General features: G+C 40.5%; 1 protein-coding gene across 1 annotated transcript in view; it reads right to left on the reverse strand.

Moving 5' to 3' along the window:
• Positions 1–12089, reverse strand: part of tmem170b (transmembrane protein 170B) — a 52053-nt gene extending 39964 nt beyond the window's left edge. Inside the window, exon 1 of the mRNA XM_020514424.2 lies at positions 11697–12089. Within this exon, the coding sequence (XP_020370013.1) occupies positions 11697–11841 (145 nt within the window). The 5' untranslated portion in view covers positions 11842–12089. The remainder of the gene's footprint in view (positions 1–11696) is intronic.
• Positions 12090–14595: the final 2506 nt, after the last annotated feature.

The following is a 14595-nucleotide window of genomic DNA, read 5'->3' on the forward strand; positions in this document are numbered from 1 at the left end:
AGATAAGTTGACAAATTTTTCCAGTTCAGGACAAGAGCAGGAAAGGGTACTTGTATAGTCAAATGGACCAGAAAGAGAACTCCAGGGAGAAAAGAAAACTTAAATTAAATTGGCACAAGTGTTCCACACATTCCACATGAATACCTACAAACAACAGCTCTTATTTGAACAAATTAAGAAATTGTTTAATGCAAGATCAACCGTATAAAATTTAAAAAAAGTGGCAGCGGATGCAATACTTGTTGGATTTTCATTCAATGAAGTAATACCGAGCCATAAGGCCATCCTGCTGTGGAGTCGAGATGTCTGGAGATTGGATGTCCATGGTGAAAAAAAGGGCCAGAAAATTAGAAAGTAAAGTGAAGGCACCAAAACAAAAAAAAAATGCAAATATTGGCAGGAAGAGAACCAATAAAAAGAGGGGAAAGAAAGAAAGTCAAGATAGGAGGGAAAAGATGGTTCAGTGGGGCAGGAATAGGCTGAAATAACATTTTTACCAGGTAGGCATGTTGTGACTTTTGGGAAGGAAATGTAGAAGTGGGCTGTCGGAGTTGGGGACCATGAGGATGGAGGGGCTGGAGGGAAGATCCCTAGAGGCATGTTCATCAGAAGGGTAACAGCCCATGGGAGGAAAGAGAAAGAAAAAGTGTCAAGAGTGTTGGTTTCCCACAAAGCAAGTATAGAAAGTTCATAGATATACATGTTACAGCAAGTGAAGGAAATAGAAATTAGGAGGTCAGATGTCACATCAGCAGTTTTCAATGAAAAGATCAAGAACACGAAAGAGCCCAAAAAAAAAGGAGAGAAAAGACAAGACGGAGGAAGAAAATTAGAAATATATTTAAAGGTCTGCTGTGCAGAATTGGGTCTCCTGGACAAAGAAGTGGTATTTCACGCTGAAAGTGATTTTGAACAATGCTGGGAATTTGGTGAATAAAGGAATACTTCATCTCTTAAAAAATCCAATTTTGTTAATGTTTCACAATTAGCACTAAACTGTAATTCTCTGCTTAAATTCTAAAATTTCTTCCAATTTAAGCAGCATTATACAAGATCTCTTAAGGTACTTAGCAGCTGAAGTTAGTTAAAGAAATCAACCAACTGAAACTGTTTATTCTGCAGCTGGGTTGAGTTAATTCTTTTGTTCAAAAGTATATAAATAGGGGTATCTTGAGGAAATTTAGCACGAAGTGTGATTTTAGAAGTTAGGGGAGTCCGAGAGTCAAGGATAAGGCAGTGCTCACTGCTCTTCTTTAATGATGTCATTGATTAGGAATTAACTCATACTCTAAGGCAGAGAAGCTAGCTAGCTATTCAGAATATCTGGTAGGTGGGCAAGGACCATGCAGTTCCTAACATTTAAAATAGTATAGGAACTGGTGCGAAGTTTAATAAAATACACAGAGGAAAGAAATAATTGATTAAATTAGTTATGTTGTTAATTAAAACACATTAAAGGATGGCAGAGCAGGTAATGTGTTACAACTATGCAATGTGACAGTTCCTGTTTGTAAATGTGATCCAGGACAAACCCGCCTGCAGTGACTGCAGGTCAGGTGGTTTGGGCTCAGAGTTTGAGCTAGAGCAGCGAGTTCCAGATTCCCCATTAACCACAAGAAACAAAAAAGTTCTTTCACATCTCCACTAAACCTCCTGCACTTTACATTAAATCTATATCCCCAGTCATTGATTTCTCTACCAAGCTGCAAGGTTCCTTTCTTTTTATACACCTCAAGTTTTAAACATCTCAGTCATGTACCCTCTCAGTCTCCTCTGCACCAAGGAAAACAACCCCAGTCTATCTAAACTCTCTTCATAACTAAAACGCCACTCCAGGCAACATCCTGGTAAACCTCCTCTACACCTTGTGCAGTGCAATCATATGCCTGATATAACACGGTGTAGAGTTGGATGAACACAGCAGGCCAAGCAGCAGAGGAGCAGGAAAGCTGACATTTCGGGTCTAGACCCTTCCTCATTTCTGAAGAAGGGTCTAGACCCGAAACATCAGATTTCCTGCTCCTCTGATGCTGCTTGGCCTGCTGTGTTCATCCAGCTCTACACCTTGTTATATCAGATTTTCCAGCATCGGCAGTTCCTACTATCTCTGTAACAATCATACGCCTCCTATTATTTAGATTCCAGAGCTACATACAATAGCTATATCCTAACCAAAACTTTAACCAGTTCCAGCATAACATTCCTAGTCTTAAACTCTATGCCTCAGCTAATAAAAGCAAGCATCACATGTGCCTTTTTAACCACTTTATCTACCTGTCCCACTAGCTTAAGGGACAGGTGTGCATGCATTCCAAAGTCTCTTCAATCCTCAGTGCTTTCCATGCTCTTACTGTTCATCATGTATTCTTTTGCCTTGTTTGTCCTGCCCAAGCGCATCATCTCAGATTGAATACTATTTGATAACAATGATTTATCGTCACTTGTATTCTACAAATGAGCAACACAGTAAAACACAGGGAAAAGCTTCACCATTTGAATATTTTAAGAATAAAAAGACAAAGATAAGAGTCCATCTTCATTCCAGTGCCTCCACCAAGAGTCCTGAGCTGTTCAGGTGCCATCTCTTCATCACTGGGCCCATCTCTCAGCTGGAGCCACACCCTCCCTGCAACCAGGAGACTCCAACTCTGCTGCCGCCTTCTCACCAATAACCAGGAGCCCCCTCTCCAGGCACACCGCAACCAGCAGTACTTGGCTCCCCTGCTGCTGCAGCCACGATGCCTGGAGTCCCTGCTCCAGGCCTACACAATTAGGAATCCTTGGATCCACTGAATCCACTATCTCGCCACTGCCTGGAGGACCCACTCCCAGCCTACCACAACCAGCAGTCCCTGGCTCCAATGCCTCCACAAGATTCCTGCTTCAGCCACTCTCCTCTGCAATGGTCACCCTCTCCGCCACCGGTGACAAGAAAAAAAGTAAAAGAGAGAAAGAGAGGCTACCTATAAAAAAAAAGGGTAAGGAAAGAAGCGAGGAAGCAGCTGTCTAGAGCGGATAGGCCCAGCAGCCTGAACACTGCCTATGTCGCTGGCGTCGCCATCTTGATTTGCTGATTATTTGCCACTGATCAGCTCGTCTATATCCTCCTGTAATCTAAGGCTATCCTCATTACTTACCACCTACTAATCAAAACCTCCTACGTTCAAATCGAAATCATTTACATATGCCACAAACAACAACCAACATTAATAATCCCTACAGAGCCCCATTGGACACAGGCTTCCAGTCACAAGGACACCCCTCAACCATCACTTTCTGCTTCCTGTCACTCAGCCAGTTCTTATCCAATTTGTCAAATTTCCTTGGAGCCCGTTGGCTCTTACCTTCACTACCAGGCTCCCCTCCAGGACCTTATCAAAAACCTTGCTAAAATGCAAGTAGACTATGTCAAAAGCATTGCCCTTATCTACACAGCTGGCCACTTCTTCAAAAAGTTCAATTGGATACAACTTCCCTTTGACAAAACCATGCTCACTGTTCTTGGATTAATCACCGCCTCTTCAAGTGTAAATTAATTCTGTCCTTCAAAATTGCTTCCAATCATTTTCCCCAATCAGAGATTGAACTGATTGACCTACAGTTTCTTGGTTTATCCCTTGGTCCCTTCTTGAATAACAGAACGACACTGGCTGTCCTCCAGTCCTTGGGCACTATCTGTTGGAGCTTAGAAGTGTAAGAGTAATTCAGACATGTAATGATCCTGAAATGTCTAGATAGGGTACATGTGGAATTTCAATCTGAGAACAAATAAAATCTAGGACAACAGAAGTGCTAACTTGCAACTAAACATGAAAGTTTGGTTGCTTTATTGGTAACAATACCTAGAAAGTTAAGGGCTAGGGTCAGGGTTAGGGGAAATAGGAATTGCTGGGAGAGCTCTTTGGCTGTATGAATTCAAGTTCATAAAAGATCCTGAATGGTCTTGACAAGGTGAACCTGGAAAGGATGTTTCCTCTGGTTAGCGTTTTAAAATTTGGGGTATTCCGTTAAGGACAGTCGAGGAGAAATGTTCTCTGAGGATTGTACAACTTTGGAACAGTGTCTCAGCCAGAATTGGAAGTGGATTAAATGTAATATTTCAAAAGCAGAGGTTGATAGATTTTCAAAGGAAGGCAAAATACTAAGGGTACTGGAAATCTGAAAGAAAAGCACTGGAGAAACTCAGCTGGTCTGGGAGAATCTATGGAGACAGAAACAGAACCAAAATCAAAACATTAACTCTGCTCCTCTCTCCACAGATGCTTCCAATCCTGAGGAGTTTCTCCAGCATTTTGTATATAGGTTCTCATTAGGCAAGGGAATCAAAAGGTCTCTTTCTTTTTGGTGATGGTGAGGGAGGGGGTTTAGAATGGATACTGTGGAAATTAAAAGACAAACAAACACAGTAGTCATGATCATACTGAACAGTAGAGCAGGTTTCAGAAACTAAATAGGATAATTTGCTCCTATTTCACACATTCCTACGAGTCAAGAAGTCCAGAAAGGACCACACTCTCCCCAGTAGAATTTGTTGAGTGATTGAATCCACTACTGAAGGCCTAAAATACCAAGAACAGTGGCTGACTAATTCACAAGAATGCCCAGGCAGGCAAAGCAAAACACAAGACAGAAGACCACGCTACTCTTTCAATATTATAACAAAGAAGGAAGTTAGACCTCAGTCTCTCTCTTTGCTTTAGTGCTCTATTCATAAACCCAAGTTAAAAATGAAAGACTTGCATTTATATGGTGTTTTTCAAGGCACTTCTCAGCCAATAATTTCCATTTTAAAGCAAGGTCAGAAAACAACATTTAATTTGTGGACACCAGCTCTGCCAACAGTAATATGATAACCAGATAATTTTTTTTGGGATGCTCACTATGGGATAAATGTTAGTCAGTCTTCTTCATATACTGTTATTGAATCTTTAAGCCTACCTGAGAGGGCAGAGGTTAAAAATCACATCAAAGACACCTCTGCCAGCGCAGCATTCCTGCAGTTACTGCATTGAAGCGTCAGCCTTGAGTTTATGCTCAAGTCCCAAAGTGGGACTTGAATCTAGAACCTTGTGGATCAGATGCAAGAGTAGTACCAACTGAACTCCTATAGCTGATTCATGCCTTTTTGTAAAAAGGAATCACTACAAATTCCTTGTACCACCTTAAACAATGTGACTATGAAGATATCTCTCAGCTTTTCAACACATTTCAAAATTGAAATTATAAACATGCTGTCTTTCCATGACAACCTTCCCAAAGTGCATCACTTCCTACCTCTCCAGTGAATGTGAGCTGCCTTGCTACTACCCATCTCACCATATTATCTCCACATCTTGTATTTACCACCATCCTCACTTGCTGCTACTTTAGCAAGTTTCATTACATCCATTAGCTTTATAGTGCTACCTCCATATGAAAATCTGTCATTTATGAAAATTCAAAAGAATAATGGACCCAAAACCAACACTTGGGAGAATGTCACTGCAAAATATCTCCAAAGCTGAAAAAAAAAATCTGACCACTCCTTGTATTCTGCCACTGAGCCCATCCTATATTCATACAGACACTTTCCCTCCAATTCCAGCGGATCAGCTCAACAAATATTCTGTAACACTTTGTTGAATGCCTTTTGAAGTCCATATGTATTGTTGATACTCTAATTCGATCAAAGAAGTCAATCATGCTAGTCAGACATGATCTGCCTTTAACAAATCCACACCGTCTCTCCTTATTAGCCTTTGTATTTCAGATTTAGAGTCAATTTTATTGTTTAATAGATGTTCTGGTCCAGTGGCAGGGACATTACTCGACACCACAAGACCCTCCACACCGTCTGTCTTTGGTTTTTCTTTGTGCATATTTGTTTTTCATATTTATTAACTAGATTGACCATTAAGCGCAGAATTCAGGAAGTCTTAGATGCAACATTAAATTTACTTTGTTACTTGATTATGTACTGCCAATTAATGTTAATAGTGAGCATAAGAGGTCAAATTAACATTGTTGCCACTGGCCCTACATCTGCCAGTTTTAGGTCTGATATATTGAAATACTGATGATCTTTTATGGTGGACAATGAAAAGGAATGTTTACTTAACTGGTGTATAATTGTGGTAATATAGTATAATCCAAAGTATCTGCTTATTTAAAGTGTGCACTTTACAGTAGCAAATACATTCAGAACTGCCAAAAAAAATATATTGCACTTGGAACTCAATGTATCACAATGTGATATGACAGTTCAGAAAACCTTCCTTTGTAACTTTCCCAATTTATCAAATGCACTTCAATATAGTTAAATATTTTCCAAAGAAAAAAGTGCAAGGATATGGAAAAAGAACAGAAGTCTGGGACAAACTGGATTGCTCCTTGAAAGAGCCACAGAGGATTTAATGAGCCAAATAACCTTTTAGGGTGGTCTTTGATTTTATAAACAATTTCTAAAAAATGCAGATGTTTAAATATTCATTATTAAGGTTGAACTCTTAATTTCTCCTACCTCAAAAGGAACTTCTTCCCAAATGGCTTTATTTCATATGCAAGGTCTCTATATAGAGCCATCTGAATGGATACAAAAGCAACCATATTTAATTGATTTGATCATGATGGAGAGAGTAACTGGTCCTACACACCATGAGTCAAGAATGTTTGTATATTTCACACAAACACCCTTTCATTCACTTATTAACTTTCACAACATCAATGCAACAACTTATGGACACAAGAAAGTTACAATGTTCTCTCCTGCTTGTTGTTAAAAAAAAAATCCTACTACTTTTGCCTAACAGATTCACACACATATATATATATAGCCAGTTACCTTACCTGACTGCAAACAGGAGCAAAATAAAACAGTTTTTTAAAAATGGTTAAGCTATGATCTGGTCTTTCACAACAGTCAGAGTCACATTTCAGCTCCTGGCATAAATTTCAATCAAAACTAAAATGGAACACAAGCTACTGGTTACCCTCAATATTTCATTTTGCTCAGTCTCTATTTCTTTGACGATGTCTCAGTTGAGCACTTTGGAATATTTTTCTACATTAAAAACACTATAAATGCAAGTTGAAGAATAAAAATTAGTCTATAATATCTATCTTTGATGCAGCCCTTTTAAGAGAAATTGTTAAGCTTGAGAACAAAGGGTTCAAAGCACATGAAGTCATTGAACTATGGATCTTTAGTTTAAATAGTCTTAAATAATCTTTTACGCATAGCAGTACTTTAAAAAGAAATGGGTGTTCTCAAAGGGGAGCTGTATTAAGTATCGAAATCAACAAAAACACACTTGTTTTTGATGAAATCTAATGGGGTATCGGCACTAGGGCTGTGAGTAGCTTAATTGTACAACGGGAAAGCACAATGTTGTGATGGTCCTATCAAGGCATTATGTGGAAACAAAACAAGCCGCAATTTATCAAATAAAATCCTGCACAATAAAGCTGGTACAAATCAGTATAACAAGTGGGATTAAGCTGCTTTAAAACAATGAGGATTTGACTGTATCTTCTCGTCATTTTAAAAATATCTATTTAGTACAACCCCTCCCCCACAAATTATGCAGTTGTAGTTTTTGCCAACGTGCATTCTATTTATGCTATGGAAGGTGCAGTATTCCCTGTCAGTAAAATAACTCGCTACGAATAGGTCTGGTTTAATCATGCGGAATGTACCCAGAGATCAAATTCAGGATGTTCGTCAAGGTATTGGCAAAGAAAACAAACAAAGATTTGAAGATAGAACAAATTCTGCACTATTTTACAAAGCAGCAATACGTTTTGTCTTCTGAGGTTTTTTTTTACTTCTACTCCCATATTTTGGAACAATGATCTCGAACTTAGTAAATGGATCCCATGGATCTTCAAAGAGAAGCAAAAACTTATCAAACAAAACTTGACACCTATGCACAAACAGGATTATATATTAGGATAGGAAGTGGCCAAAATCTTGGCAAAAGGTTTCGGGGAGAGACAGGGGCATAAGGAGGGATTTCCAGACCTTAGGCAGAGGCTGCTGAAGGCACGGCTGCCCATATCATGCCTACGATCGTAAAATTGTTCACAGGATGTGGGCTTTTCTGGAGAGGCTATCATTTACTGCCAGTCCTCAATTGCCCTGGAGAAGGTGGTGGGAAGTTACCTTCTTGAACCGCTGCAGTCCATTGGGTGTAAGTACATCCACAGTAAGATAAAGAGGACTTTTTTTTATATTATTGTTTTGCTTCTGGGTTTAAAGTCAGGATTGTGCGGGGTTTAAGAGGGAAACAATGGTGGTGATGTTCCCATGTATCCACTGTCCTTGTCTTTGGTAGTAAAGGTCACGGGTTTGAAAGATGCAAACAAAGGAACCATAATGAATTATCACTGTGCATCCTGTAGATGATGCACCCTGCTGCCACTATGTGTCAGTAACAGAAGCAGTAAATATTCACAGAGGAGCACGGGGTGCTGATCAAGTGGATTGTTTTGTCCTGGATGGCTGTACATTGCTCTGACATTCTCCAATATCAATTGCTGACTAACTAGAAACAATTCACAACATCTTAGTGCAAAGCATAATGTACATATCCATAACACATGAAAGTATACTTACATGTACCATGTAAATGTGCAGAGATCACACAGGACTTGGAAGCAGGAGTAGGCCATTCAGTCCCTAAAGTCTGCTCTGCCACTTGTTATAATTATGACTGATATTTTACCACACTGTTCTCCTGCACTTACCCCATATATTTTGTATTAAAAAGACATTGAAGTTGGTCATAAATATTCTAAATGATTGAACTCCTATATCTGCCAGGATAAAGAATTCCAAAGATTCACCATCCTCAAAGTGAAGAAATGTCTCCTTGTTTTAGTCTGAAATTGCCTCTTATTCTAAAACAGTGTTCCCCCATCCCAGCCTGTTCTATTTTCCCCAACCAGAATCTTTCTGCACCTATTCTAGAGCAATTTGAGAATTTTGAATACTTCAGAATGAGATCATTTCTCACCTCTTCTGAACTTTAGAAAATATAGGCACAATCTGGCCAATCACTCACTGAATCAGAGTTGTACAGCACAGAAAGAGATCAACCTGTCAATGCCAACCAGGCATTCTAGAATTAATCTAGCATCCTAGCCCTCTACACCCTCCCTATTCATATAATCATTCAGATGTCTTTTAAATGTTGTAATTGTACCAACCTCCACCACTTCCTCTGGCAGCTCGTTCCATACACGCACCACCCTCTGCTTGAAAAGGTTGCCCCTTTTAAATCTTTCCCCTCTCACCTTAAACCAACACATTCAAACTTTAGATTCCCCCCACTCCAGGGAAAATACCTTGTCTATTTACCCTATCCATGGCCCTCATGATTCTATAAACCGCTAGGGTCACCTTTCAGCCTCAGACTATCCAGGGAAAATAGCCCCAGCCTATTCAGCCTCTCCCTATTGCTCAAGCCCGCCAATCCTGACGACATCCTTGTAAATCTTTTCTGAAACCTATCAAGTTTCACAACATCCTTCCTATAGCAGGGACACCAGAACTGAACACAAAATTCCAAAAGTGGCCTAATCAAATGTCCTGTATAGCCACAACATGACATCCCAACTCCTATACTCAAGACACTGACGAACAAAGGCAAATGTACCAAATGCCTTCTTCACTACCCTGTCAACCTGCGACACCACCTTCATGACACTATGAACCTGCACCCCAAGGTCTCTTTGTTCAGCAACATTCCTTAGGTCCCTATCATTAAGGGTATAAGTCCTGCCCTGGTTTGTCTTACCAAAATGCAACACCTCACATTTATCTAAATTAGACTCCATGTGCCACTCCTTGGCCAATCAGATCAAGGTCCCATTGTACTGAGATGACCTTCTTCACCATCCACTATGCCACCAAATTTGGCATCATCTGCAAACTTACTACCCATACCTCCTATGTTCACAACAAAATCATTTATATAAATGTCAAAAAAGTGGGTCCAGCACCAATCCTTGCAGCACACTGCTGGTCACACAATTCCAGGCTCTCTACCCTCTGTCCCATACCTTCAAGCCAATGTTGTTACTCCTCATGGCAAAATCCCACCATTCCAGGAATTAGTCGTGTTACACTGCCACTGTGGTACGTATGTAGTTTCCTAGGTAAGGTGACCAAATCCACACACAATACTCCAGTTGTTGTCTCACATTCACAATGAAGGGTTTATTTCTCCCTTATTTACCATAAATAACCAATCTGGGGGATTTCATTTTACATGAGAATGGAATGTACGTAAAAGGCATGTGGATTGGTATATGATTAGGAGGGGTTTAGAGGAATATAGGCCAAATATTTCATAATATACAGGGGCAGATGTAGGCCATTTGGCCCATCGAAGTCTGCTCCACCATTTGATCGTAGAAGATAGGCTCCTCACCCCCATTTTCCTGCCTTCTCTCTATAATCCTTCAACCCATTACCAATTAAAAATCTGTCTACCGCCTCCTTAAATTTACTCACTGTACCAGCATACATCGCACTTTGGAAATGCTGATGGGACTAGGTTTACATAGGATATCTGGTCAGCATGGATGAGTTGGACCTAAGGGTCTGTTTCTGTGCTATATCTCTCTATGGCTCTATATCAAAATTGTTCCTTTCTTTGAACTGAAAGTAAAGTTGATTTTCACACCAACCCCCATTCCCTTCTTCATCTTCAAAAATGAAAGTCTAAAACAAAGTTCAAGGTAAACTTTCATTGTAAGTTATTGTAAGCAATTACTCTTAGAACAAAATATACACACACCCCACCTCAAATACCTCATAACCAAGAGCACCTCTCTCTCCACCGCCCCCCACCCCGCGCCTTTGTCTATCCCATCTTAAATCATTTGCACTACGCAGTGTGCTTATTAACTGGCATTTCATTATAGTAGTCAATCTGAATAGTATTGCATGTGATGTGATATTATCACTTGCCAGGGACAAAGAACAATCCCACTGGCAGATTGGTAGCTCGATATATAATTCATGTTGGAGTGTCTCATTTCCTTACCCCGTGATAATATAATTAACTTTTTATTCAGTATTGCTCAACACCAATCATTTTTACACCGGATAAAGTTAGTTTAAAACGTTGAGAATTTTTTGCCCGCCCCTTTTAATGTGAGGGCGTGAACATCATTTTATTTCTCCAACTTATGTGAAAAAGACATTAAAAGAACATGTATTGCCTCCATTCCAAAAATGTCGAATTAACCTGGCCAACCTCAACTAACATTCCCTCCGAAGCCTGTTGGTTTCGATGCATCAAAAGGCTCGTTTTCCTCCGGGTTTGATCCCATTGCGGCCCTCAATGTTCCAAGTCACACAAAAAGAAACAATTGTTACAACCAACTGCTACATATTGTAAACTGCACAGCTCGCAACTCGGGCTGTAAAGGAACTCTCGGCCTGCTTTGAAAGAACCGGGGATTTGGGGGAACTGGCCAGCCCTCCTCTTGTTGCTGTGAATTTCATTGAAACCTTTCCCCATGTCTTCACTTGGCTTCGCGGCCTGGAGTTTAAGCAGCCTCAGTTTCCCCAGCCGGCTCTCCAGCACTAGCTGCAATCTCTACACTTCAGTACATTCCCACCTCCAATAACCCCACAACCAGGGTCAACACATCCTCCCCAACAACTCCAGCCCCACCCCCGGTCCCTTCCCTGTGTCCCTCTTTACCTGTAAAATGCCGCAGGGTGCCGTGTGCCCACAGGCTCAAGACTTGCTGCACCGTCAGATTGATGGAATAGTCGCCGGCGGCCATGGCTGAACAGCCCGCTCGCTGTTGCTGCTGGGGAACGCTTTTACTCGAGGCGGCCGGCATTGGGATGCAGGATATGGGGAGAAGAGAGACTACCACTGCTGCCTGCCGCGGCGCCCAGCCAGAACTGAGGCGATGCGGTGGACAGCAGAGATGAGCGAGCGCACCCTTCAAAGCAGAACCCTCACTCTCTCCGAGCTCCCTGTCAGCCAGCGTCGCGAATGGGCGCTGAAGGCATTACAGAATCACATCAGACAAACGGCCTTCTCGAGGTAACTCCCTAGTCCTCCTCCAGCAATGCATACGCCTTTAAGAGAGAGAGAGAGAGAAATGGTGGGGGGTGGTTGAAAATGCTTAAAGGGGATTGTCTCAGAGCAATTGGGTGCTTGTGGTACGGAAGATCCGGATTCGAGTGCGTTCTGCCCCGAGGTTTGTTAGAACGGGGAAAACGGTGGTTACTGCCGTACATTTAAAATACACTTTCTTAAAACGAAATGTTTGTTTTCAAAAAATAGGGCTTTGAAGGAAAAACGTGTTCAGTTTATTTTAACAGTTGAGTGCCTGCTTAAAGACATAACTAAGCACAGAACGAGATAAAAAGAAACTCTATATTCCCAAATCCATCGCCGGTCAATCACCTCCAATTTTCCGGTGATAGTAGGAACTGCAGATGCTGGAGAATCAGAGGAGCTCCTCTGATGCTGCTTGGCCTGCTGTGTTCATCCAGCTCTACACCTTGTTATCTCCGATTTTCCGGTGCTGTTTTGTTTTCCTGCACGGCCTGCCTGCTTGGGGAGTCGATTTCACATTTTTATTTACCCACCGTGTGATTAAAATCAAAACTCCTCAACGTCTATTCCAAAGTGGGCCTCCCCTAGTTCTACAGTCTGCAGCAATCTAATACAAATGATCAGGATTCAATCTTGAATACTTGCATGATGCTTCCACCAAATTTTCCAATCTTCAGAGTGAATAATCCCAGCTCTCTTTGGCATCTCTTCGTAGCTCCATATCAACTTGGTTGTCCTTTACAGCCCAAACATCTTACCAGTCAGCCACCAGAATTGCACTGGGTACTCCTGATATGACCAAATAAAAGTTCGCAGTGCTTTGGCTACACTTGCTAAGATCCTGCTAACTTTCCTCACTGCTCCTACTTCGATGAACGAAATCGTACAAATCCCCAGCCTGGGTTGTGTCCTGTCGTCTGCATCTATTTCCCTGTTTACCTCTCTGTCAAAAATCCACATGTATATGCTAGGTGCAACTGAGAAGTCCGTCTTCCCAAACTGTCCAGATCCTTTTGTGCTTAATCTCTTATTCTTAGTTTATTGCGGCCATGTGGTTATAAATTCTAGAAATAGAGTGAATACTTAAGGAAACACGACAGGGAAGATGAAAATAAATTATAAATTAGTTTACATCAATCCGATGGTTTCGGGACATGAAGACGAAGGAAGGAAACAAATTCAATTTATGAGGTTAGCTGGTTCAAAGTCTCGATTTGAACACAAAACGAATGTAGACAGGGAGGAGAGCGTTTAGAAGGAACAGAAAAAAAGGTTAGGTTAGCACAGACCACCCAGCATTGAGAGCAAATAAAGGCTCCTTTTGCCTATTGTGTTTGTTTGAGGGAAGTGGAAATCGGGAGAGGCAGCGGACTGAATTTCGTCTTTTACGCTAACAATCAAAGTCAAACTTATCTATGACACGATTGATATTGAAACTGTTATTTTCATTCAGTTTGTATAATTTGACTTTTCAGGAGTTAGGAGACAGCTGACTTTTAACTCCATTCCTAATTTCTTTATCTCTTCCAATTTGCTGGGGTATTTTCCCAATAAACAGGTTTGTGGTCATTCTTTCTTGGCTTCTCTTAATGCATTAGATGAGACTTGCACTTCCTTGTTTTTTATTTGAGGACTTTATAATTACCATAAATTTTCTAAATGCTGTGATATGGCTTTATAGATAAACATTGGCTTTCCTTTTGTGACGGCTATTGATCATATTCTCCAGTACATTACTTATTGGTAAATTTTCTGTTTCTTTAAATTAATATTCTTAAGAATGAGTCGTTACCTGTCTGAACACCTGCCAACATTCCATTCACTCAGGTCTAAGATCACACCTTTTATCAAGCTCCAAAATGGGACCACAATGGAAAATACTTCGAAAAACACTGTGGTAAAGGTAATGGTTTTAAAACTTCATCAGTGCAAAACCATTGGTATCACCAATGACCAGTCCAGTGCTGAGCAACATTATGCAGCCTATACAACAGCCTCAAGCTACAGAAAGTCCTAGTAAAAGAGATGAAAGTGCCATAGGAGTTGTAGGCCTATTGACTTGAAATGATTTGACTCAATTTGGGATGAGTGAATTTACAGATAAGATGTTTCAAAGAGTTTCATTTAGAGATTGAAACTATTTTTCTCCAATTTTGAAATGATGCTTAGGAGGACTGAATCTACCATTCTCTCAAAAAGAGGTTGCTCTTGTTGCAGTCTGACTGACCAACACCTGAAATGCCATAATAATGCTAAATTCCCCACTGAAGTTGCATTTGGATTAGAGAAATATTTCTATTTTTCTTTGTATCGCTTTCTGTCATCCACTACAGTGTGGATTTTCCAGATCTTGACAATAATGACCATATTTCAAGACCACATTGATTCTGGTGGTTGCACAAAGACAGTTTTTCTGCATGCATTTTCTAATACGGCATTTTATTTCTAAAGAGGAATAACGTGACAAGTAACAATAATCTTAAAAAAAGTTGTATTAATTTAACTTTTAAATGTTTGAACTGCAAAA

Source organism: Rhincodon typus, chromosome 2, assembly GCF_021869965.1.
Source record: "Rhincodon typus isolate 14 chromosome 2, sRhiTyp1.1, whole genome shotgun sequence".
Classification (NCBI taxonomy): Eukaryota; Metazoa; Chordata; class Chondrichthyes; order Orectolobiformes; family Rhincodontidae; genus Rhincodon; species Rhincodon typus.